This window comes from Podarcis liolepis (genome assembly GCF_965112155.1).
Source record: "Podarcis liolepis genome assembly, chromosome: 15".
NCBI lineage: Eukaryota > Metazoa > Chordata > Lepidosauria > Squamata > Lacertidae > Podarcis > Podarcis liolepis.
The window spans coordinates 32,100,062-32,125,543 of record NC_139566.1 but is presented as its reverse complement, the minus strand read 5'-3'; the positions used below and the strand labels follow the sequence as shown (position 1 = coordinate 32,125,543).

General features: G+C 45.6%; 2 protein-coding genes across 2 annotated transcripts in view; both read left to right on the top strand.

Annotated features, from left to right (window-relative positions):
- The window catches only part of HIRA (histone cell cycle regulator), a 61,522-nt gene extending 40,837 nt beyond the window's left edge, over positions 1-20,685 (top strand). The window contains exons 15-25 of the mRNA XM_083478993.1: positions 123-293; positions 3,134-3,326; positions 5,544-5,645; positions 7,760-7,908; positions 8,536-8,697; positions 10,843-10,901; positions 11,292-11,397; positions 12,442-12,564; positions 13,617-13,780; positions 16,491-16,579; positions 20,039-20,685. Of these exons, the coding sequence (XP_083335119.1) occupies positions 123-293; positions 3,134-3,326; positions 5,544-5,645; positions 7,760-7,908; positions 8,536-8,697; positions 10,843-10,901; positions 11,292-11,397; positions 12,442-12,564; positions 13,617-13,780; positions 16,491-16,579; positions 20,039-20,155 (1,435 nt within the window). The 3' untranslated portion in view covers positions 20,156-20,685. The remainder of the gene's footprint in view (positions 1-122; positions 294-3,133; positions 3,327-5,543; positions 5,646-7,759; positions 7,909-8,535; positions 8,698-10,842; positions 10,902-11,291; positions 11,398-12,441; positions 12,565-13,616; positions 13,781-16,490; positions 16,580-20,038) is intronic.
- A 3,693-nt stretch (positions 20,686-24,378) lies between these two features.
- The window catches only part of PPIL2 (peptidylprolyl isomerase like 2), a 77,401-nt gene continuing 76,297 nt past the window's right edge, over positions 24,379-25,482 (top strand). The window contains exon 1 of the mRNA XM_083479057.1: positions 24,379-24,570. Within this exon, the coding sequence (XP_083335183.1) occupies positions 24,539-24,570 (32 nt within the window). The 5' untranslated portion in view covers positions 24,379-24,538. The remainder of the gene's footprint in view (positions 24,571-25,482) is intronic.

Below are 25,482 nucleotides of genomic sequence, written 5' to 3'. Positions count from 1 at the left end.
TTGATGTCGCCATTTTCCACTGCTTGTGAACTTTCGTTTTGTTGTTTTGTTGGCCTGTAGAACACTCCCCCCCCCCCAATATATATTGCCCCAACTCAGCTTTCCCCTCCTTTTTTTTACAGTGTAAATGCTACCTCTGCTTCAGCTGCTCCACCTGCATCTTCGCCCTCTGTGCTGCCGGCCTCTTCCAAGATAGAGCCAATGAAAGCGTTTGATTCGAGGTTCACGGAGCGATCCAAAGCCACCTCAGGGACTTCTGCCATAACACACACAAATCAGATTGCCATAGACAGGTGAGGAATGAGCTGTGCCCAGGTGAGAGTGAAGGAGGAGATTCCACTTCCTCCAAAGTTGCACTATCTTAAGACTCCGTTTTCTTGTTGTGTAGCCTGGTACATGCAAATGAACATTTGCTAACCCTTCCCAGCAGAAAAAAAATTGTATATGGGCAATAACCATGGAAACCTGCACTGTGGCACGTTATAGGAATGCAATAAATCAGCTAGGCAGAACGTAATAATTAACCTTAGGCTACTGAGCAAGGAAGAAACAACTAATGAATAAGACAATTAATCAAAAGTTAATGAATGAAGACACTGAAGAATGCATGTTTATTCAGAAGTTAATAAAGAAGGACATTGAAGAATGTATTCAATCACATATTATTAAAAATGGAAAGTTAGTGAAGGGTATTCAGAGGAGCTAGAAGATTCCTGAAATATGTACACAGAAATATATAAGAATGCTTTGTAATCATACCACATTGCAGTCTTCCTCTGTTTTTCAGGAGACTGTCCCTGTGTGCATTTGTAGCCATTAAGGCCTAGTTTTCACCTAAAGACCATATAAAATAATAATAATAATAATAGTAATAATAGTAATAATAATAATAATAATAATAATAATAATAATAATAATAATAATAATAATAATAATAATAATAAATAAATAAATAAATAAATAAATATTTTATTTCTATCCCGCCCTCCCCAGCCGAAGCCAGGCTCAGAGCTGCTAACAACAGTAAAATGATACAGCATTTCATTATAAAATCAGTTCAAATCAGATTAATGGCAACCATTGGGCTAGAGTTCTGTGAGGATTGCCAAAGGAGGGGGTCAGGCTGTGCCCTGACCAAAGGCCTGGTGGAACAGCTCCGTCTTGCAGGCCCTGTGGAAAGATGTCAAGTCCTGCAGGGCCCTAGTCTCTTGTGACAGAGCATTCCACCAGATCGGAGCCACAGCCAAAAAAGCCCTGGCTCTGGTTGAGGCCAGCCTAACCTCTCTGTGGCCCAGGAACTCCAAGACGTTTTTGTTTGAAGACCGTAAGGTCCTCCGTGGGACATACCAGGAGAGGCGGTCCCGTAGGTACGAGGGTCCTAGGCCGTATAGGGCTTTAAAGGTAAAAACCAGCACCTTAAACCTGATCCTGTACTCTACCGGGAGCCAGTGCAGCTGGTATAGCACTGGGTGAATGTGATCCCACAGCGAGGACCCCGTAAGGAGTCTTGCCATGGCATTCTGCACCCGCTGGAGTTCCTGGGTCAGTCTCAAGGGCAGCCCCACATAGAGCGAGTTACAATAATCCAGTCTGGAGGTGACCGTCGCATGGATCACAGTGGCTAGGTCAGGGCAAAGCACGTGCTTTGTCCCATATTCAGACCACAGGATCTCTAGCTGGGACAGAGAAGCTGTGGCTGCCCATATGTGGTTGGACACCAGATTAAACTTGCATCAGCAAGGCCAAAGGTTCCCAGGTTCCTTGTTCCTGATCTGAAGCATCTGTTGCATCTGAGCTGTAACTGGCCATTTAGGTTTCAGCCAATTTGTGTCCTGAATGGGATGGCCGTTCCCACCATGTTTAGAGTAGTGCATTTTGTCGGGATGCGGGTGGCGCTGTGGGTTAAACCACAGAGCCTAGGACTTGCCGATCAGAAGGTCGGCAGTTCGAATCCCCGCGATGGGGTGAGCTCCTGTTGCTTGGTCCCTGCTCCTGCCAACCTAGCAGTTCGAAAGCACGTGAAAGTGCAAGTAGATAAATAGGTACCACTCTGGCGGGAAGGTAAACACCATTTCCCTGCGCTGCTCTGGTTCGCCAGAAACGGCTTAGTCCTGCTGGCCACATGACCTGGAAGCTGTACGCCAGCTCCCTCGGCCAATAAAGCGAGATGAGCGCCGCAACCCCAGAGTTGGCCACGACTGGACCTAAAGGTCAGGTGTACCTTTACCTTTACCTTTATTTTGTCCTTACTGCTGCTGCTAACACTACATCCAAAGTGCTTGCTGCTGAACCTGGCCATTAGCCCACCTAGTCAACATCCTGTTCTCAAAGTGGCCAACCCAGTGTGTATGGGAAGCCCAAAAGCAGGAGCTGAGTGCAACGGCGGTCTCACCACTTCTGATTCCCAACGACTGGCGTTCAGAGGCTTACTGCCCCCAACAGTGGAGGGAGAAGAACCTAGTCCTCATGGCCAGTAGCCATTGGTAGCTTTAGCCTGCGTGGAATTTGTCTATAACCATCTTTTAAGGCCGTCTAAATTGATAACCATCACTACTTCTTGTTGGAGTGATCTCCGTAATTCTACTGTGCGCTACGTGAAAAAGTACAGTCGTACCTTGGTTCTTGAACAGAATGCATTCTGGGAGTCCGTCTGACTCCCGGAACCGTTCGAAAACCAATGTGCGGCTTTCGATTGGCTACAGGAGTGTCCTGCAGCCAATCGGAAGCTGCGCCGGACGTTCGGCTTCTGAAAACCGTTCAAAAAGCAGAACACTCACTTCCGGGTTTCGATTGTTCAGGAGCCTATTTGTTCGGGAGCCAAGGCGTTTGAGATCCAAGGTACGAATGTACTTTGTCTGCCCTGAATTGTCCAGGGTTCCACTTCATCGGATGGTCCTGAGTTCTAGTGTTGTGAGAGAAGGGGGGGAAAACGTTTCTCTATCCACTGTCCCAACACCAAGCACAATTTTATGTACTTCTGTCATGTCTTCTCTGCCATTTCTCTAAATTAAACGTCTCCAAATGTTGTTTGAAAACGTGTGGATTCTTAATCATTAGGCCACTCCCACCCCCACGAACCAGCCCAGAAACTGCTTTTGAAACTTTGTCGAGTAACCCTGTGTTTCCCTTGCAGATTGAAGGAGCAGAACTCGATTAGGGAAAGCAAACCTAAGGATATCTTGGAGAGTAGCAGCGACAGTGAGGAAAAGATCCCAGCCAAGCCTATGATTCTGTCCAAGCGTAAACTGGACCTTGAAGTAGAAAAGAAGAAGAAAGGCAGGCCTCGAAAGGACTCAAGACTGATGCCCGTTACTCTAACAGTTCAGGTAACTGGGGTGCCTGTCATCTTCTCTTGTTCATTTGCTTATGAAAAAAAATATTTACAGTGGTGCCTCGCAAGACGAAAAGAATCCGTTCTGTGATTCTCTTCATCTAGCGGTTTTTTCATCTTGCGAAGCAAGCCCATTGACGGATTAGCGCTATTAGCGCTATTAGCGGCTTTTAGCGGCTTATCTGCTGATCGGATAAGAAGAAGAAGAAGAAGAAGAGTTTGGATTTGATATCCCGCCTTTCACTCCCCTTCAGGAGTCTCAAAGCGGCTAACAATCTCCTTTCCCTTCCTCCCCCACAACAAACACTCTGTGAGGTGAGTGGGGCTGAGAGACTTCAAAGAAGTGTGACTGGCCCAAGGTCACCCAGCAGCTGCATGTGGAGGAGCGGAGACACAAACCCGGTTCCCCAGATTACATGACTACCGCTCTTAACCACTACACCACACTGATAAGCAGCTTAGCGGCTTAGAAAAAGGGGGGGAGGGAAAAAAACCCGCAGGAACTCGCAAGACATTGTCGTCTTGCGAAGCAAGCCCATAGGAGATTTCGTTTTGCGAAGCACCTCCAAAACGGAAAACCCTTTCGTCTAGCGGGTTTTCCGTCTTGCGAGGCATTCGTCTTGTGGGGCACCACTGTATCTGTACTCGATTTGCATCCTGTCTTTTGACTGGCAACCTTGAAGTGGCACATCCTTTACCAAATACACAAAGAGCTCATAGCCCACCTACTCTCAGCAGCCAGAAACATCATAGCCAGACACTGGAGAGACCTGTCAGGAGTAAGCATAGACGAGGGGCCAGCAGATTTTTTTCAGCAGGGGGCCGGTCCACTGTCCCTCAGACCTTGTGGGGGGCCGGATTATATATTGGGGAAAAAATATGAACAAATTCCTATGCCCCACAAATAACCCAGAGATGCATTTTAAATAAAAGGACACGTTCTACTCATGTAAAAACACGTTGGTTCCTGGACTGTCCGTGGGCCGGATTTAGAGGGCAGTTGGGTCGGATCCAGCCCCCAGGCCTTAGTTTGCCTACCCATGGCATGGACCAATGGTATCAGATAGTGTGGGAAACAACCTTATTAGAAAAACTAACCAACAAACTGAAACTGACACAGGGACAAATAGAAGAAGATGCCGTCATCCCGGTATGGTTACTTTTTATCACATACAGTGGTGCCGCGCAAGACGAATGCCTCGCAAGACGGAAAACTCGCTAGACGAAAGAGTTTTCCGTTTTGGAGGTGCTTCGCAAAACGAATTTCCTATGGGCTTGCTTCGCAAGACGACAATGTCTTGCGAGTTCCTGCTGGTTTTTTTTCCTCCCCCCCCCTTTTTCTAAGCCGCTAAGCCGCTTATCAGCTGATCCGATAAGCTGATAAGCCGCTAAAAGCCGCTAATAGCGTGAATCCGTCAATGGGCTTGCTTCGCAAGACGAAAAAAACCGCTAGACGAAGAGAATCACAGAACGGATTCTTTTCGTCTTGCGAGGCACCACTGTATCACATACACAGCCCAACAAGACAATGACAAGAATTTGTCAACAGCATTCGAATCAATCTGGCTAACCTGATCCAAACACGCACACACGGAAACAAATTTCACCACAGCCAGTCAAAGACATCCAGCCACACCCTAGGCCACCCACAACCTCTCTCACCCCCAAAGGAATACAAGCAAATAGTAAAGAGAACTCACACAAGTGATGCTGACACAAAACCCTACACATACACTAAGTAGAATAAAAGCACTGCCACCCCACCCCACTCACCATTCCCCCCTCCACCTCTTCCCCCCTTTCTTCCTAATGTAACACTAATGTCTCAACAGATGAAACTGATCTGTAGAAAATGTAACTTGAAAAAGGAGACATTGTACATACATTTGTAAACCAAGAAATCTTTAATTTAAAACAAAAACACACAGATATGTAAAGAACCATGAAAAAAACAAAACTTTTGGTGGAGCAAGAGCAGGTGGGAAAAATGTCCCCTTCTCACTGAGAGCTTCGTGGAAAAGAATTTCCAGGAAGGAGAAAAGCAGGTGAAGTCTACAGCGTGCACCTGCTCCTGCTCCTTCTCTCTTTCCTGGATTCCTTTCCACAGACCACTTGGTGGGAAGGCAACGGCTCCAGCTGGTGTTTGCAATTAAACGGACACAGGTGTTTTTACGCCAATCAGCCTGGTTGAGTTCTCCTTCTTGCCTTTCAGTCTCCAGCAATCCTGGCTTCTGAGAAGGATGGTGCTTGCCACAGTGCACCGCTAGCACTTAAACTGCCAACCCCAGTCCCTCAGAAATCGTTTGCATTGCAAGTAAGTGTTGGATAAAGAAAACCAAAAAACTACACTGACTCTTCTGCAGTTAACAGCAGGTTAGTTCCAAGAGAAGCGCTAGGATTGGCATGGACAGCCAGCTGCAGAAACTCCGGAGCATAAGGAGCGAAGTCTTCACAGTTTCCCTAGGCAGAGGTTCCCAGTAAAGTGTTTGGGGTATAAAAGGGACTGGGAAAAGATGGCATTTTGGTCATCCACCGACAAGCCGGACCCATAGAACCATATTTGATCCGGACGTTCCCAGAGATAAGAAAAATTTATTCCTTTATGCAACAGCAGCGGCCAGAATACTGATTGCAAAGAACTGGAAGGGGGAGAAAATACCATCATTATTAGAATGGCAAAGTAAACTCTGTGAGTTTGTGGAAATGGCAAAAATGACGGCAACTATTAGAGGCCATTCAAATCAGAGAATAATTCAAGAGTGGGAGGGAGTGAAGGAATATATGAAAAAATATGGTTCCGGAACTGGAATATTAATAGATAATGTGTAAAACGTGCAGGGGTAAGCAAGGAAAGAATAAAAAATCAGCTGAACAATAATTAAATTATAACAACACAACAAGACGGAAGAAGTAAAAATAAAATAAAATAAGATCACACATGGGTGAAGGGGAACGGGGGGGTATAGGGGAATTTGAAATATTATTTATAATATAAAAGCTTTAATATAAAATTTCTAACTGTGTTGTATTTGTATACAGCAAAGAGAAGTTTAGAGTAATTAGGTATATTTTAATTTAGTTAATTATGTAATAGGTTTAAGTTAGAAAATGAATATGGATGTTGAATTTGATGTTTGCAGTTTTTCTTTTTTCGGTTTTGGAAATAAAATTTAAATTTAAAAAAAGGGGGGGGGAGAACCATATTTGATCCGGCCAGCTTCCTCGTTTCAGCTCGTGCTTATTAAAAAGGATGGAGCTGAATCCCATATGCTTTATTTATTGCATTTCTAACCCACCCTTTTTCTCCAAGTTGCTCAGGGTGGCGTACAGGGTTCTCCCTCTCCACATTTAATCGCCACAAACAACCTCGTGAGAGGGGCTCAGCTGAGAGGCAGAGACTGGCCCGAGGTCACCCAGTATCTTCATTGCCCAGTGGGGATTTCAGCCCTGGTCTCCCAGGTTCATCCAACACTCTAACCACCACACCCCACTGCCTCTCTGTTAACTTGCCAGCTTGGTTCAGAACAACAGAGGTAGCGAGAAAACAAAGGGAAAAGCCAGATAATAGCTGGTTGCTAACTTTGGGTTAAAGTATCAGGTTAAATTATAAATGGTAGCATTTCACTTCCTTTGTAATGAGCCCTTGTTGCTAAGTATTGGTATAGCATGGAAGTTCAGATGTGCTGTTTTGCTGTATTATGCCCTAAATGATTTATTGGGGGTGGGATGTACTGTACAATTGTCCCTTGGCAGAATAATAAAGATTTGGATTTGGACTGCATTGACAGAGCAGATTAACTGTACAGTCATACCTCAGGTTGAGGTAGCTTCGGGATAAGTATTTTCGGGTTGTGCGCTGCGGCGACGTTACTTCCGGGTTTCGCCGCTCGCGCATGCGCAGACGGTCAAAATGACGTCATGCGCAGAAGCGGTGAATCGCGACCCGCGCACGCGCAGACACGGGTTGCATTCGCTTCCGGATGCGAACAGGGCTCCAGAACGGATCCCGTTCACATCCAGAGGTACCACTGTACTTAAATGCTGTTCCTTACCTTTCCTCTCAAGTCTGCAGTTGTAAACTGCAGAGAGCTGTTCTTTAGGATCAGTATGTAAATTTAACATGCAAATAAAATATGGGAAGGGCCTGGTAATAATGGTGATTCTGAATAATGCTGCTGGCAGGCACTTTTAATAATGTTTCAGTTATTACTACATAATACAGTAGCTATGAACGGGCTGGTATTTCAGATGAGCCACCGTGTTTGAGCAATGTGTGTTCTTAAATAAAGAATCTACCGTTTTCGATGCTGGATAACGGCACCTTCAAATTTCCAGGGTGTGTGTGTTGTTTTTTTAATTGTTTGGATTGGAATATATATTTGACTTTCTCTTGCTCAGCTTTCATTTTAAGAAAACCAACTTTTGCAGGTCAGCTCAGATCCCTCCATGTACATTGAAGTGGAGAATGAAATCACCACAGTGGGAGGTTCAAAACTCAGCAGGTTAAAGTGCAACCGGGAAGGAAAGGAATGGGAAACGGTCCTCACCAGCCGAATTCTCTCGGCAGCAGGAAGCTGGTGAGTGTGTGTGTGTGTGTGTGTGTGTGTGTGTGTGTGTGTGCATGTACAAACACAGCCACAACCAGGTTGAAGGCATCAACTTGGTATATAAAGCCCTTAATGTCTTGGCATCAGTTTACTCATGGGATCACCTTACCCCATAATCACCTCTTCAGGCGCTGCGATTTGTGGAACCATCTTCTCAGTGCTCAGCGACCTCCTGTTCCCGTGCCCCCAATCACCAAGTCCCAAGGGCAGCTCTCTGACTAGGATAAAAACAAAATTAAAAATACATTCTGCGTGTTCCACCAGCTGATGGAATGCCTTGTATTGATAACAGAAGGGCAGGATGGGAATGTCTTTCAGAAATATATTTTAGGTTTTCGGGTGGAAGCTGTCCCGTTCTCCCAAGCTTTCTCTGGGATGCAATTACAGAGATGTTTGTAGCTTTCCCCTCTTGTTTACCATGGAGGTCGGGTTGTGCTTTTTAAAAATGTGTTTTTATTTCTCACTTTCTTGTTGTGTTTTCGTTTTGTGTGCAAGCCACTTTGGGGACAGTTCATGCAAAGCTTGACGCGTCGGTCTTATTAAATAACTAGAAGTTCTGAGTTGATTTCTCTCCCCCGTCCCCTGGCTCTTTTCCAGCAAGGTAGTGAGCGTTGCTTGTGAGAAGCGGACCCTGTCTGTGTTTTCGGCTTGCGGCCGCCGCCTTCTCCCTCCCATTGTATTGCATTCGCCAATCTCCACTTTGCACTGCACGGGCTTCTACATCATGGCTCTCACTACGGCTGCAACCCTCTCCGTCTGGTAAGCACTAAGCTGTCGTCGTTTCAGTGGCCCTCAGGAAGGTTACAGTCAACAGGTGCAGAGGGAGGAATCCAGCGAGTGCAATGGCAGTTGATTCATTTCAGCTTACCAAATGAAGCAATCCCCACTCTCCTTCCCTCTTACACTGTTCTTCGGATTCTCCCATCCCCCACAAGAGCCAATTTTGGGGGCAAGGGAGACAGTGGGGGGACCTCATTGTGCTAGCACAACTCCTTGCCTGAACTTCCTCTGGCATGACTCGTTTGTTGAACCTGACCCAGAGAAACAACAGAGAAAGGAGGTGTGTGGAGGCATGGGAAGCATATGTGATTATTTCCATTGCACTTACTTTGCAATAAGCCCAGGGTCACCAACATGCTGCCCATGGGCATCACTCTGCCTGCCAGTCCCTCCTCTGGCACCTGCAAAAGGTGTCCTTCAATATCCTGAAAGACCTACATTGGCTCCAGGTATGTTTCCGAGCACAAATCAAAGTCTTGGTGCTGGCCTTTAAAGCTCTATAAACAGCCTCGGCCCAGTATACCTGAAGGAGCGTCTCCACCCCCATCTTTCAGCCAGGACGCCAAGGGCCTTCTGGCAGTTACCTCACTGCGAGAAGTGAGGTTACAGGGAACCAGGGAGAGGGCCTTTTCAGTATTGGCGCCCGCCCTGTGGTACGCCCTCCCATCAGATGTCAAGGAAATAAGCAACTATCTGACTTTTAGAAGACATCTGAAGGCAGTCCTGTTTAGGAAAGTTTTAAATGTTTGATTATTTTTTAAAATATATATATTGTTGGGAAACACCCAGAATGGCTGGGGAAACCCAGCCAGATGGACAGGGTATAAATAATAAATTGTTATCCCTTCTGAAATCCACAATATATGGGAGGCTGTTGGCTCCCTTCTTGCTCCCTTTGTTTTTGGACTGCCTCAGCCTCTCCTATACTGAGCATACCTATATTTTATTGGATGCCAGGACTGGACACCTACCTTCCATTGTGAGCAGAGCTGAGGTGCAAAGGCTTTCTCTCTGTGAGCAAGCATGGCGGCAACTGTAGGGATAATGAGAGGGTTGGGGTGGAGATCTAGAGGTTTCCTGGAAAAGGTGAATGAGGAAATAAAGAGAGGTGGTCACTCAGAGGCATTCCAGGAGGCAATTCTAGTTATAAGAGGCATCAAGGGGAAATTTGAGGAAGCAGGAGGCTTTGGGGTAGCTGAGGGTCGTATGTGTGGAGGAAACACCAAGATGGAAAATGGACCTTGTTCAGACTCGCTGAAAACTGTTGAGTGGTTTCTTTAAATGTAAAGGTTCATCATTGTTCCACTCCATGTGTATGTCTTTAAGGGGCCAGAGCAAGGGCCAGAGCAAGATAACGAGACCCAGCTTTACAGCTGTGAAACATAGCAGGTGCTGCTGAGTTGTATTTGATTAAGGTGTGTCAGCATCTGGGTGTAGTATATAAGGAGCAGCACCTAGCTCTCCCATTCCCCTGGGGGATGGGTTGGTGGTTGGGTCTGGTTTGTTGATGTATTTAGTGTAAATGGAGTTTTTGTTTTTCTTATTAAAACCTTCTTTAAGTACTTTTTGAGTCCCTTTTTAATGCATGGTCTCCCCAGCAAGCTCTCTGCAGCGTTACTATACTGCAAAAAGCTAACACTGACACCATCTCCCATGGGGGGATGGCCTTCTGGATCAGGCGAAGGGCCATCTAACCCAGCATCTTGTTCTCACAAGCAGGACCTCAACACAAGATGCCTTTCCCCACCTGTGATTCCCATCAACTGGCATTCAGGGGCTTACTACCTCTGATGGCGGACGCAGAACATAGTCACTGCAGCTTGTAGCCAGGGGTGGCCTTATCCTCTAATCTTTCAGTACAGCTTCTCAAAAGCAGGACCTGGTTCATTTCAGGCTTTCCCATGTGAGCCGGTGCCAATGAAGCGATAGTCCCCTGAATCCTACCAAGAATTATATTGGTGCGACACTTAGCATCCTATGAGGCTGCTGCCAACGTTCCAGCGGCAATTCCTTGGTTTTCAGTTTAAATATTTTACCGTGCCGTGTTTCAGTTTCTCCCTTTGCAGAAATGCCTCTTCTGTGCTTTGCTGAACTGAAATGCCATTCCCTTTCTGTGTTTTCCAGGAATGCTCAAAAACAGGCAGTAGTGGTGAAAGACGAGTCCCTGCAAACAATTTTAGCAGGTAACGAAATTATTTCCAGTTAGGGGTGCTTTGTAGTGCTATGCATTAAACCAGGCATGGGCAGACTCGCCCCTCCAGATGTTTTGGGACTACAACTCCCATCATCCCTGACCACTGGTCCTGTTAGCTAGGGATGATGGGAGTTGTAGTCCCAAAACATCTGGCGGGCCGAGTTTGCCTATGCCTGCATTAAGCATCCTGTGTGGTCAAAACACATCACCCTAACACTTCATTGCCACTTATCCCCCTACTCCTTCTCCTTTTCATCCCCCTCCACATTTATTTTCTTCAGACATGATGGATTCTACCCAACTAAGTTCTACTTAGACTTGTAACCCTGCTCTTGACTTTGCTCCAAGGAAGTCTCATTATCTGATTTGATTTTTATAGGAAGCGAAACAACTGTGTCTCAGATCTTGTTGACACAGCATGGCATCCCTTTAATGAACATGTCTGATGGAAAAGCCTATTGCTTTAACCCTTCTCTGTCTTCTTGGTAAGCACCTAAAGGAGGGGGGGGGGGATGGGTTTGTTGAGTGCGTTCCTTTGTCCAAGGGGGGAAGCTCTAAACTTGAAAGCCAACCTTTGCTTATTTGTTTATTTAGAGCATTTGTACCTCGCTCTTCAGCCAGTGTAGGCTCCCGGCATGTCTTGCATATAATCAATTAAAACAAGACAGTTCCTTTCTGCAGGCTTACAGTATTAAAAGAGAGAGAGAGAAGACACAAAAGGGGAAACAGGCAGGGAGGGAAGTTGGGGGAATCAAACTCAGGCACCTGTTCTTAAACAGCTGTTCTTACAATGATCTGCTGGCACGGTTTGGGGGCAAGAGGTGCCTGATGGAGCCGGGCTTTTATCAAAGCCAATGGAATGAACCCTTCTTCTCATCTCTTCCTCTGAGGCAGTCTGCTGGAGTGGCAGACTGCCCCCGTCCCAGGTGACAGGTGAGGTAGAAGAGGCCAGATGGGAACGGCCTCGTTTGTGACCCTCTGCTTTACCCAAAACATGTTTGCAAGCCACAATTTCCTGCCTAAGCAAACAGCTTTGAGCAATTTGGGTTGAGACCCTAGGTAAAGGTAAAGGGACCCCTGACCATTAGGTCCAGTTGTGGCCGACTGTGGAGTTGCGGCGCTTATCTTGCTTTATTGGCCAAGGGAGCCGGCGTACAGCTTCCGGGTCATGTGGCCAGTATAAGCTGCTTCTGGTGAACCAGAGCAGCGCACGGAAATGCCGTTTACCTTCCTGCTGGAGCGGTATCTATTTATCTACTTGCACTTTGACATGCTTTCGAACTGCTAGGTTGGCAGGAGCAGGGACCCAGGAACGGGAGCTCACCCCGTCTCATGGATTCGAACCGCCGACCTTCTGATCAGCAAGTCCTAGGCTCTGTGGTTTAACCCACAGCGCCACCCGCATCAGTTGAGATCCTACTTGTATATAAATATTAAAACTAAGTAAATATCCCCCCTCTCATTTCAATTTAATCCCCTCCCCACCCCCTCCTTTTTAATCACCTCCAAATCTTTTTTTGTCTTTCCAGGAACCTTGTTTCTGACAAGCAGGAGACTCTAGCGCAATGTGCGGACTTCAGGAACAGTTTGCCATCGCAGGAGGCTATGCTGTGTTCAGGACCGTTAGCTATAATACAAGGGAGAACGTCTAAGTATGGACTTACTAAGCCTCGTCTTTTTGTTATTGTTGATGCCTCCCCAGTAGTTTCCGTGGCGTTATCCCTGGCAAGTAGCCGAATTTTGCATAGCTGGGGGCTGGTTTATTCCTCAAGGTTCGCACGCCCTTCTCACTTGGTGCAAAACCTAATTGTGAGAATCTAGAGCCACAAAAGCATAGAGCCACTGCCCTGCTGGATTGGATTAAAGGTCTTTTTAGTCCCACATTCTGTTCCCATCTGGAGGGCCAGGGAATAAAGACCAAGTGTGTGTAACTGAAGTAATTGAATAAAGGTAAAGGACCCCTGACCATTAGGTCCAGTCATGACCGACTCTGGGGTTGCGGCACTCATCTCGCTTTGTTGGCCAAGGGAGCCGGCGTACAGCTTCCGGGTCATGTGGCCAGCATGACTAAGCCGCTTCTGGCAAACCAGAGCAGCGCCGTTTACCTTCCTGCCGGAGCGATACCTATTTATCTACTTGCACTGGCGTGCTTTCGAACTGCTAGGTGGGCAGGTGCAGGGACTGAGCAACGGGAGCTCACCCCGTCGCAGGGATTCGAACCACCAACCTTCTGATCAGCAAGCCCTAGGCTCTGTGGTTTAACCCACAGCGCCACCCTCGTCCCTTAAGTAATTTAATAGTCACCCCCTGTTTACCCTGGTGCCCTTTTTCCTTCCTCTGTTGTCTCCCTCCTTTCTCCCTTTACACTGTGAGCTGTTTTGGGTAAGGACCTGCCCCTCTTTGTGAAGCTCCATCTACAGGGACGATCCAATATTAATGGCAATAATTCAGAAGCATCTGCTATTGTTGGCTTGCTGTTACAAGCACAGATAGCTTCTGGCTCGTGCAATCCTTCGTCCCCCTCCATTCCCGATTTGTGAGCGGAAGCTTCTGATCTCTTGGCGAAGCTGTGTGGAGGTGGAGCAGGGAAGAGAGAGTGTGAGTTCAAGGTTGCTGTTGAGTACAACATAGATACGGACACCTACAGTTGAAGCAGTTGCTTCTTCCCTTCTGAAAACATTCCTGTCACTGCTCTTCATTGCAGCTCCGGGAGGCAAGCGGCAAGATTGTTCTCCATGCCTCATTTGGTGCAGCAGGAAACGACTCTGGCGTATCTGGAGAGTCAGGTAGCTGCAGCGCTGACTTTACAGTCAAGTCACGAATACCGCCACTGGCTCCTTATCTATGCACGGTATCTAGTTAATGAAGGTGAGGCTCCGAGTGTGTATGTATGTGCTTCTTTGAGCAAATTTAACAAAAGAAAGAATGAAGGAAGGAAGGAAGGAAGGAAGGAAGGAAGGAAGGAAGGAAGGAGAAAACATTAGCACACTTTAATGAACATTAATATATATCTCTCTCGCTTCAGACATATATAAGTTGATAGATATTTATTTAATTATTAGATTTTATATACCACCGTTCATCAGAAGATACCAGGGCGGTTCACAAGATAAAAATACAAGATAAAAAAGCACAAATAAATGGTTAGAACAGAAACAATAAAGCAATATCCCCCCCATCCCACAAACACATTTAAAAAGCTGTAGAATATGAATTGTCCGAAAGCCTGCTTGAAGAGGAATGTTGTCACCTGGCGCCTAAAAATATATATGCCATCCAGATTTCCTGGCAGGTATCCAAACAAAATTGACATCTGTAAGAAGTGCATTAAAATAGCAAGGGCAGTCAGCTCCTTAGACCATTGCAGAATAAATGGTGGGTGTTTGCCCTTCCGGGTTTGCAAAAGTCACTTGGCGGCCACAAGGGCTTGCAAAATCCACTTTTGCTGTCCTGCCATTAGGGTTGGGTTGTTTACACTGCAGTAGTGAGTACAGCAGCACTGGTAGATACCTTTCCCTCCCTCCCCACCCCACAAGTTTCTCTCAATGCTGCTTATGCATCTCTTGTTGGAGAGTTTTTGTCCCCAACTCACCTTTGTTGCCTTAACCCCTTTGTCAGCACCATGGTCAGCAACTGGTCCCTCTCCTTATGCGCTGAGTTGCTGCAAACTGACCCTCAAGGAACTCCTGCCCCTACAGACCCTCCCAGATGTTACAGTGAGCAGAGGCGGCTCTCCGCTGCCCTCAGAATTTTGGGGGGAATAGAGGTGGCCAGGAGAGCTGCTAACTTGTCAGATTCCCTCTCCAAGAGGTGCATCAGGAACCATCATTACAGTGGTACCTCTGGATACGAACTTTGTTCCGGGGGTCCATTCTTATCCTGAAACATTCGTATCCAGAGGTGCGCTGTTCTGTGCAGGCATGGGCAGCGGTAGCCCGCTTCCGCACAGGCGCCGGCAGCGGAAACCTTTCCTTTACAGTCAGACCTCGGGTTACAGGTGCTTCAGGTTGCGTTTTTTCGGGTTGCAGACCGCCGAAATCCGGAAGTACCGGAACGGGTTACTTCTGGGTTTCGGCAGTTGCACATGCGCAGAAGCGCTAAATTGCACTTTGTGCATGCGCAGAAGCACCGAATCGCAACCCACGTGTGCACAGACACGCCGTTGCGGACAATGCGGGTTGTGGACGATGCGGGTTGCGAACGTGCACCCCGCACGGATCACGTTCGCAACCCGAGCATCTACTGTAGAGTGGTACCTTAGATTAAGTACTTAATTCATTCCAGAGGTCCATACTTAACCTCAAACTGTACTTAACCTGAAGCACCACTTTAGCTAATGGGGCCTCCTGCTGCCACCATGCCACCGGAGCACAATTTCTGTTCTCATCCTGAAGCAAAGTTCTTAACCTGAAGCACTATTTCTGGGTTAGCGGAGTCTGTAACCTGAAGCGTATGTAACCTGAGGTACCACTGTACTTCCGGGTTTGCTGTGTGCGTAGCCCAAAGCATTCGCAAAGGGGGCAGTTCATATCCAGAGATACCACTGTATGTAGTTTCTGTCATATGTTGAAGATGAACCTCTTTACCCTTGTCTTTGACACCAAACATGCATATTTTAAGGACCCACCTTATTCCCATGACTCTCCATTTGTCTTAAACTGTCTTACATACTGTGTTTTTAAATTGTTGCACCCTACCCTGGGACCTTATGGTGCAGAGCAGGCAATAAATCAAATCTAATAATAGTAAACCATCAAAGTGTTGGTGCTGACCTTTAAAGCCCTAAATGGCCTTGGTCCAGTATATCTGAAGGAGCGTCTCCACCCCCATCATTCTGCCCGGACGCTGAGGTCCAGCACCAAGGGCCTTCTGGCGGTTCCCTCATTGCGAGAAGCAAAGCTACAGGGAACCAGGCAGAGGGCCTTCTCAGTAGTGGCGCCCGCCCTGTGGAACGCCCTCCCATCAGATGTCAAAGCGATGAATAACTACCTGACATTCAGAAGACATCTTAAGGCAGCCCTGTTCAGGGAAGTTTTTAGCGTGTGTTATTTTACTGTATTTTTGGTTTTTATGGAAGCCGCCCAGAGTGGCTGGGGAGGCCCAGCCAGATGGGCGGGGTATAAATAATAAATTATTATTATTATTATTATTATTATTATTATTATTATTATTATTATTATTATAAATATGCTTGGATTCAACTGAAGCAATTCAGCTGCCTCTGAGTTTTTTCCTGACATTAACTTGGCTAGCTCAGTCACAAAGTCAGTCCTTCGAAGAATGGAATAATATGCAGTGTCACTATCCATTTCTGGTTCTTCAGTGTGAATCAGACAATAGACAGAACCTTAACTGTCATGAACATGGATGGTCAACTTTTAAAAAAAAACACGAAACCAAGTTCATAACAAATTCTTAGCTCTGTCTTCTTGTTTTTGTCCTATTTCTTACTCAAGCAATTTACTTTACTCCTGGAAATCTTGTAAGGGCTGCCCTCACTACATTCTGCTATATGATTTATGCAAAGGATTTTATTGTGATGCCTCTGAACATGATTTCTCCTTCTGTCTTTTATTAGGGTTTGAATATCGATTGCGGGAATTATGCAAGGATTTATTGGGTCCAGTCCACAGCTCAGCTGGAAGTCAGTGGGAAGCAACTGTTGTGGTAAGGTGGCTTCCTTTCAGAATAGATTACACAAATTCCTTGCCTCTCTCTCTTCCTTTGTGACGCGGCAAAGTTACCAAGGAGAAGGTCCAAAACATACAGTCCTGGCATTCTGACAATCCAGCCACTCATCAAACAAGCAATCATTTATCATACAGTCACAGACCCACCAAAAACAGAGCAGAGAAAGAATAAAATCACACTTGTTTAAAATACAATACAATGCACGAGGTGAAACATATACATATGGGTTACAAACTACAACTAAATGAGAGCATCATATTCTAATATCAGCCAAGAAAAGTTTCAGGTACCATTCTGGTGTCCTTCCTGGGTGTTCCTGATAAGAGATGGCAAAGTAGTCTGTCAGGGAACTGACATCGGAGGGAGAGGCGAAGGGGAGGCTCCCAGATGATGCTGGCGAAGGACCCAGCAGCAGGGGGAGAAACAGCTCAGTAGAGGGGGAAGCCATTCAGCGCAACACCAGGGATAAAGGGGGGCAGACGGGGGAAATTGGAGAGAGGGCTCCAGGACTCTTCACTGGACATCAGTGAGGAGAGCCCAGGTCCTCCACTACCCACGCCTTCCCTGCACAGAAGACTCCCGCGCAGTGAGAGGAGGAGACTGGGTGTCAAACGACTTTTATGTTGGAAGAGGTTCAAAAACGCCCACTGACGGATTCTGCCAGTGACTGAGACAGCCACGATGAGAAGGAGCTGTGCAGTCAGAAAGGTTTAACAAGGCAAATTAACTGAGAAAGGCACCAGCTTACGCACGAGTAACTCATACCTATTACATAGTTTATTACATTCCACTCCATGAACATCACTTTCAAAGAAAACAGGATCCAACTTTTCAACTACTTCACCTGCAATGGGACACAGACAGCCCTTATCTGGGACACCTGGATGACGCCCTTCCAATATTGCTGAAGGGAGACAGTTATATCTGCCTTTAAAATAGATGGCGATACTTGGGGATAGTCAAATTACCTAGCAGTAGAATAAAAACCCATTATCTCCATTCAGGCCACAAGCGTCAAAATTGAACTCAGTAGTTTTACCCAGGCATTCCTTTGCTCACAAACTGCCACGTTAAGGACCGCAACATCGTGTCCTGGGAGGCTGAAATTTTCTGCTACTCTCTTGTGAATACTGTCCTTCCTGGTGTCAGATCTGTGTCCTTTCTCTTGCCACTGAGAATTGTATTGGTTGAGAGCTACAAATTAATGTTGCTTTTGTAAATATACATATATATAAACAAAACAAGGAAAAGCATAAGTATTAATAGTCAGTACTGTCATCCCATTAGTTGAGGAGAGGCTTTTAATGTGTTTTAATTCGTTGGAAGCTGTCTAAAGTGGATGGGGCAACCCAGTCTGATGGGTGGCATATAAATAATAATTTATTATTACAGTCAAACCTCAGTTGTCAAACATAATGCGTTCTGGAAGCCTGTTCGGCTTCCGAAATGTTCGACAACCAAGTCGCAGCTTCCAGTTGGTTGCAGGAGCTTCCTGCACCCAAGCAGAAGCCACGTCAGACATTCAGCTTCCAAAAAACATTTGAAAACCGGAGCATTTAGCTGTAGGTTTTTGGCATTTGGGAGCCGAAACATTCCAAAAACGCAGGCGTTTGGGAGCCGAGGTTTGACTGCATATTATTATTTTCTAGGGTTTTTTCCCTGTGAAGAAAGAGAAGGAAACCCAGCTACCCAGGGCACGGTTCACTTGTCTTTGAGGGCTAATAGTCCCTTATTTTCAACCAGTTAATTCACAGCTTTCCAATCTGTGTGTCGCGACATGTTAGTGTGTCAGTGGCAGTGTGTAGGTGTGTCATGCAAACATTTCCCACGCTCCTCCTGGGGCTGGAAAGGGGTTAGTTTAACGTCCTGTTTGCTAGTAAAAAACGAATTACTGTGTCTAAAATGTGTACCGCCAAAGTGAAGAGTTAGGAAAGCTCTGAGTTAATTTGATGGCAAGGCCGGGAGGCAGAAGCCGCCTGCTTCTCCAGTGCAGGACCCAATTTGTCTTATGTCGGGAGGCAACAACAAGCATGTTGCTGGCTGCTCCCAGGGATGAGCAGTTGGGTCCTATTCCTCCACCCACCTACCTGTGTGTTTATCCTTGGGCATGTAAGTGAGCCAGTGCCTGATTGGGAACATTATGCATCAATTTGTTCTCTGTGAGTGATATGAAGCACTTTCCAGCACAACTGTGTCCCTCTAGTTTTTCATGCAATACGTCTTCCAGGCAGCCACTTACTTTGGGACAGTTGACGCAGAAAGAGAAAGCCCCCAATCTGCACAAGCCCACCATAGCTATAGGGACGCGGGTGGCGTTGTGGTTTAAACCACTGAGCCTAGGGCTTGCCGATTGGAAGGTTGGCGGTTTGAATCCCCGCAACGGGGTGAGCTCCAGTTGCTCAGTCCCTGCTCCTGCCAACCTAGCAGTTCGAAAGCATGCCAGTGCAAGTAGATAAATAGGTACCGCTCCGGCGGGAAGGTAAACGGCATTTCCGTGCACTGCTCTGGTTTCGCCAGAAGCTGCTCAGTCATGCTGGCCACATGATCCGGAAAAACTGGACAAACGTCGGCTCCCTTGGCCAGTAAAGCGAGATGAGTGCTGCAACCCCAGAGTCGTTCACAACTGAACTTAACTGTCAGGGGTCCTTTAGATTTACCTTTTATCATAGCTATACAGATGATTCCCCACTTACGCAGGGGAGAGCACCCTCCAAACACCCTTGAAATGCCCTCTCTGCCACTGTCTCTCCAATCCAGATTTAAAAAACCCATACACTTTACCAAAAATGTCCACGACTGGAACTGAAGCTCTGGGGCCGGCAGAAGGCTGGAGGACACACACAGTTGTTGCTGCTGCTGCTGCGCTACCACACACATTAGATGTTAGGTGGGGAGGCTGAGCAGCCTAAACAAAGCCCCACTGAGCATCCAGTCTCTTCTCCGTCCTTATTGATATCCTCTTAAAGCTTTGTGGAACATCTCCTCGCAAGCCACAAGGACTCCAGCTCTCCTCTTCCATTTCCTGGTATGAATTAAATTACCGTATTTTTTGCTCTATAAGACTCACTTTTTCCCCTCTTAAAAAGTAAGGGGAAATGTGTGTGCGTCTTATGGAGCGAATGCAGGCTGCGCAGCTATCCCAGAAGCCAGAACAGCAAGAGGGATTGCTGCTTTCGCTGCGCAGCGATCCCTCTTGCTGTTCTGGCTTCTGGGATTCAGAATATTCTTTTTCTTGTTTTCCTCCTCCAAAAACTAGGTGCGTCTTATGGTCTGGTGCGTCTTATAGAGCGAAAAATACGGTAATTGTTTCCCAGTGTGCATACGTGGTTGTGCATATGTCAGTCACAAGTGGGGAGTCTCCTGTAATCCCACAATCAAACTCTGGTACTTGCCGTGTGGTGGACATTAAAGGATTTATTTTCCTTTCCCATGCAGGGCTTACGCAAGCGAGAGCTCCTCAAGGAACTGCTTCCCGTCATCGGTCAGAACCTTCGTTTGCAACGGCTTTTCACTGAATACCAAGAGCAGCTAGATATCTTGAGGGACAAGTAGCGCCTCTGAAGATCTTTCTCTGGCCTAAGGAAAAAAGAAACCAATTGCAGAAAAGCATTAATAACAGGTGGAAACGGAAGGGGCCATAGTCAGAACGGAATACTCCTGGGAGAGATGCGAAGAAGAACCAGGCCCCGGGGTGTTTTAATGAGCAAAATACTGATGAATTTTTGAAAGGAGGTGACAAGAGGAATGTGTGGGGGAAATGGGGATGAACAGAGCATGCTTTTGCACCCCCCCCTCCCCATGTGGAATTTGAGCATCGCTACCGTGGCCTGTGGCCGCCATGGAAAAGTTCTGGAGAATGTCCTTCAGGGGTCCTTTTGATTCTAGATCTCATAGGGACAAATATCAAAGAGACTACCTGGGGAACCAGTTGGGTTTTGGATATCCCGTGAAAAGCACATTACAAGAAGATAAACTGAATATCTTATTAACCCTCATTCTAGGGTTCTTTGCTAAGGATTTATTGAGGCTCTGTCCTATATTTGGGTTATATAAGAAGAAGCCCCATAAAAGAAAAAGAAAAATTCATAAAATACTTAAGGAATTATGCAGCCAACAGACTCTCTTAACTGTGAATAACAATAAAAATTAAAAAAAAATATTACAGGCTGTTCTATCACATGGACTATTTTTGTACTAGAATTTGCTAACTTGTAATATGAAATTTTATTTGGCCAATAACCAGAATTCCCCGCCCCCTTTACCCAAATCACCCTGGTTGTAATGAAACGTAACCCATTAATTATGACAGCTATATTGCTGAATAACTGTACCAAAATTAATGTCATCTGGTTTTTAATTTTTAACTATTTGTAAAAGGCATTTGTGGGGGAGGTGGGATGGGGAGGTAGCTGAAAAGGGAGGGGCTGGGCTTTTGGGGGAGGGGTTTTGTAAGTACAAATAATAAATGAACATTGCATTGATCTAAGAACAAAGTGGAAGTTATTGTGCTGCTTGTAGTAGCATTAAACTGTACGGGCCACAGCCTGTTTAAAACAAAAACTGAATGCAGCCTTTGTTTTCAGTTGGTAGTCATTTGTACAGTCATACCTGGGGTTACAGATGCTTCAGGTAGTGGGTTTTCGGGTTGCGCACCATGCCGAACCCAGAAATACTGGAATGGGTTACTTCCGGGTTTCGGCGCTCGTGCATGTGCAGAAGCACCAAATCACGACCTGCCCGTGCGCAGACGCAGTGCTGCAGGTTGCAAACACTGTGGGTTGCGAACGTGCCTCCCACACAGATCACGTTCACAACCAGAGTGTCCACTGTATCTATTTCAGCTGTGGGTCATCACTGAAGCATCTTTACCAATCGAGCCTGAAAGGGAGGGAGGAAGCCATATCGCACAAACATACAAGAAACACATATGCTGCCTTCACTATTAATTCGAACTATTGTTCGAATCCCCACGACGGTGTGAGCTCCCGTTGCTCTGTCCCAGCTCCTGCCAACCTAGCAGTTCGAAAGCACACCAGTGCAAGTAGATAAATAGGTACCACTGCGGTGGGAAGGTAAACAGCGTTTCTGTGCGCTGCTCTGGTTTCCATCGCTCCCACAGGAGGCAGCGATGGTCACCTTGGATAGCTGTAAAAGAGGATTAGACAAATTCATGGAGGAGGAGAGGGCTAGTGAGGGCTACCAGCCACGATTTCCCGGTCATCAGTGTAGGTAAAGACACAACCAAAGTACAATAACTGCATTAAAAATTTTTTTTTTTGCTGTTTGATAATGAAAACAAACTCTCTAGGTGTGACTAGGTTTCTGCAACAAAGCTTTTTCAGTTAGCTGTCATCATAGTCCTCTATTTCCAATGTTTGGAGGTGAGTGCCATTTCTTACATGGTTACCTGTACTTACCTGTACTCGTTGTATACATATGACTGCATATGACATATGACTACATATGACAGGGAGGAAGCCATATCGCACAAACACACAAGTATTGGGATTACATAAATAAGTTGGTCATAAATCATTTTAGAAGAGGCATTCATGGTAGGCAATAGCTGTATTTGTTTAGCTGTAAACTGTAATAAAACAGATAATAATAATAATAATAATAATAATAATAATAATAATAATAATAATAATAATAAATTAAAAGCTTGAGCCAAAAATACACGCATAATTTCCCGGTCATCAGTGTAGGTAAAGACACAACCAAAGTACAGTAACTGCATTAAAAAAAATTTTTTTTTGCTGTTTGATAATGAAAACAAACTCTCTAGGTGTGACTAGGTTTCTGCAACTAAACTCCTGACGAATATTTTTGACAGGGATCTTTAGATAAAGAACCATATCCTTTGTGGCGGTTTTACACATTGCACAAAAATACAGTTCCAAGGGTTTTCTTTTTTATAACAGCCATCTGAAAAAGCAGAGAGCATGACATTATATCTTTGTTCTATAAAAGCGATTCTGTGAGTAGCTACGGTTATTAGATCCAATTAGTTAGCTTGCTGATGATCTGGCTGAATGCATGGAATGAATAAAGAGCATATCAGCCAGTCTTGCCCATACACAAGAAGGATTGGTTGTGGTTTAGACATAGGCTGGCTCTTAGTCAGCTGACTCTCAAAACCAGTGGCAAGTGTATAAAAAAGGTAAAGGGACCCCTGACCATTAGGTCCAGTCGTGACCGACTCCGGGGTTGCGGCGCTCATATCACTTTACTGGCCGAGGGAGCCAGCGTACAGCTTCCGGGTCATGTGGCCAGCATGACTAAGCCGCTTCTGGCAAACCAGAGCAGCACACGGAAACGCCTTGGGTTCCATCTCCTTTACCTTTAGTTCAGCATCATCTGCCTTAGAGAGTGATCTAATATTTCTACTAGTATTTAGTAAACAAAGCTGAAATGTTGAAACCGCCACAATTGCCAGATATTCATTTCCACCATCATCCATTAATTGATACTAATGAACTTACAAAATGGGGGGGGGGGGGGAATTCACCCATCAATGAATTCCTGCCCTTAGATACTAACCCTCTGTAGCCAGTAGAGCATGATCATTCTTGATTGGGCTATTGGCAGTGGCGGGTTGAGTTTATTTCTTTAATACTTCTGTAAATCTTTTTCTTTTAATGTAATATTTTAAATATGTTTTATTAAGGTGATTTCAGTTAAAATAAATAAAGTGATACAGAAAAAAGAAGGAAAAGTGTGAGAGAGGAAAACCAACAACAAAGACATGTATAAAAGCGAAAATATGCAAAAAAACAACAACAATATATGATATTCCCATACATTCTTGTATATATTGGTATAGTGTTATTGTCCTACTGCTTATATAAATGCTAATAGCCTACTACATTTTGTATAAACTTATATTTCTGCAAATCTTGTGGTTCCTCCAAGCCTGTTGGCTTATATGTCTCTCTTGATAATGGCTATATAAGGATACTGTACTCAAGAGAACGGATTTTGGGAGCCCTTGCAATATATTAATTCTCAACTGTGGCCAGTGGACTACCAGGGGCTTCATTCAAGTGGAGTGCCGCATGTTCGCATTAAATACAGTTTGGTTTTTAATTGCTTCATTTATTTATTGCAATCTGAACTCTGTGGAGTGCAAACAGCAAATACGATAAAAGTGGCCCGAAAGAGAAAAAATGTAGGTAAACCACTCACTTTCATACAGGGCTATTATTGCTGAGTATTCATTGTGCAGAATAGTGACAGCTACTCAGTCTCCCAGGAGCCGAAAGAGACACCTATGCTTATTTTATATTCCCAGGAAATGTGATTCCCAAGCTTTTTTTGTTTATTTCTTTATTTATCCAGGGCCAGATTTAGGTTTGATGAGGCCCTAAGCTAATGGAAGGTAATGGGGCCCTTTAAACTTCCAGCTGTCCTTTGGCAATAACAAATTGTCGCTTTTTTGTGTTGAATATATGCTATATGGTAATTTATGGACCTAATAGTTATCTAAAGCCATTTACACCTAACAAAATATGTATTTTATCAAAGTAATTGTTGAACTGAAATACAAATAAAAAGTATATTAATAGTGAAATAATTATTAAGCTGTAACTTAAGTTTTTTTTCTTTAAATTTTTAGGGGGCCCCAAGAGAGTGGGGCCCTAAGTTATAGGTTGTTTAGCTTATACGTAAATCCGGCACTTTATTTAAGTTGAGAGAAGAGGGAGCGCGAAGAAGCGCGGAACTCTTAAAGTGCCGGCTCGGTGCTTCCGGTTAGGGGGACCCCTATGAGCGGCGCACTCCGCTCCACCGGAAGTAGCGGCAACTTCCGCTTTTCTCTTCAGGAGACTCTTTCTCTCTCCTCCGTTTGGATTACCGGCTGGGCTCCGTGTGGCGTTGCTTTTTCTTCCTCCCTCCCCGAGGCCACCGTGGAGGTGACCAAGCTCGGCAGCCAGGATGGGGAAAAGGCAGCACCAGAAGGACAAGATGTGAGTGGAAATCTCCGGCTCTCCCCTTCCCACACCCGAAGCGAAAGGGCCCTCCTGGTTCGGTTGTGGTCAGGCTGGGGGCCCCTGAGCCTCTCCTGTCAGGTTGTTACCACACGGCGGGGGGGGGGCGGCGGCTGTTGGGGTGCCTCGGTAGAAAAGGCGGCATATAAATGCAGGGGCGGGGAACAACAACAACAACAAAATATGTTTAATAATCTCTGCATGCTGTTGTGTCACTTTAGTTTTTTAGGTTTTGTATTCAGTTCATGGGTGTAGCCAAGGGGGGGGGGCGTTGCAGGCCCAAATCAATACAAATCTGAGGTTCTGCTCCCCTCCTAACAAACATCCTGCCTGTGCCCATGATTCGGTTAATACATTATATATATATATATATATATATATATGCAGGTTTTGGTGTCCTCGGGTGTCTTCCCGTGTAAAAGTTGGGGTGTCTAGGCGACGTTTCGACGAGGTCTCACTCGTCATCTTCAGGCTGGTGCTTTCGGCTTCTTGTTACTGGAACAGAGCGGGATCTCAGTGTTTGAGTTCCTATAAATACTGTAGAGGGGTGTGGTGTATTGCCTCAAAGGTTCTGGGCAGAGGGGAAGTTCCCAGGCTAGTGTTCTTTTCTTCTTTTGTTTCTTAATTACTTGAGGGATATCTTGAGTGATTTCTTGAGTGATATTCTGAGTACCACTTAGGTGGGTCATTAGGTGTGGATTAGTTGCTAAAGCCTTCGTGTCTTGACCTCTTGAATTTGTGAAGAGTTTTTCTGGGAAGATGGCTGTACTGCACTTAGTTGTGCTTTGGCTTGGCTTCGTGTATAGGGGCGAGCTGTGGTTTTGTGCCCTGTGCCAGCCAGATCTGTGTAGGGATTGCAGGGGGGTGCAGCATCCGGAGTTGCCACTATGG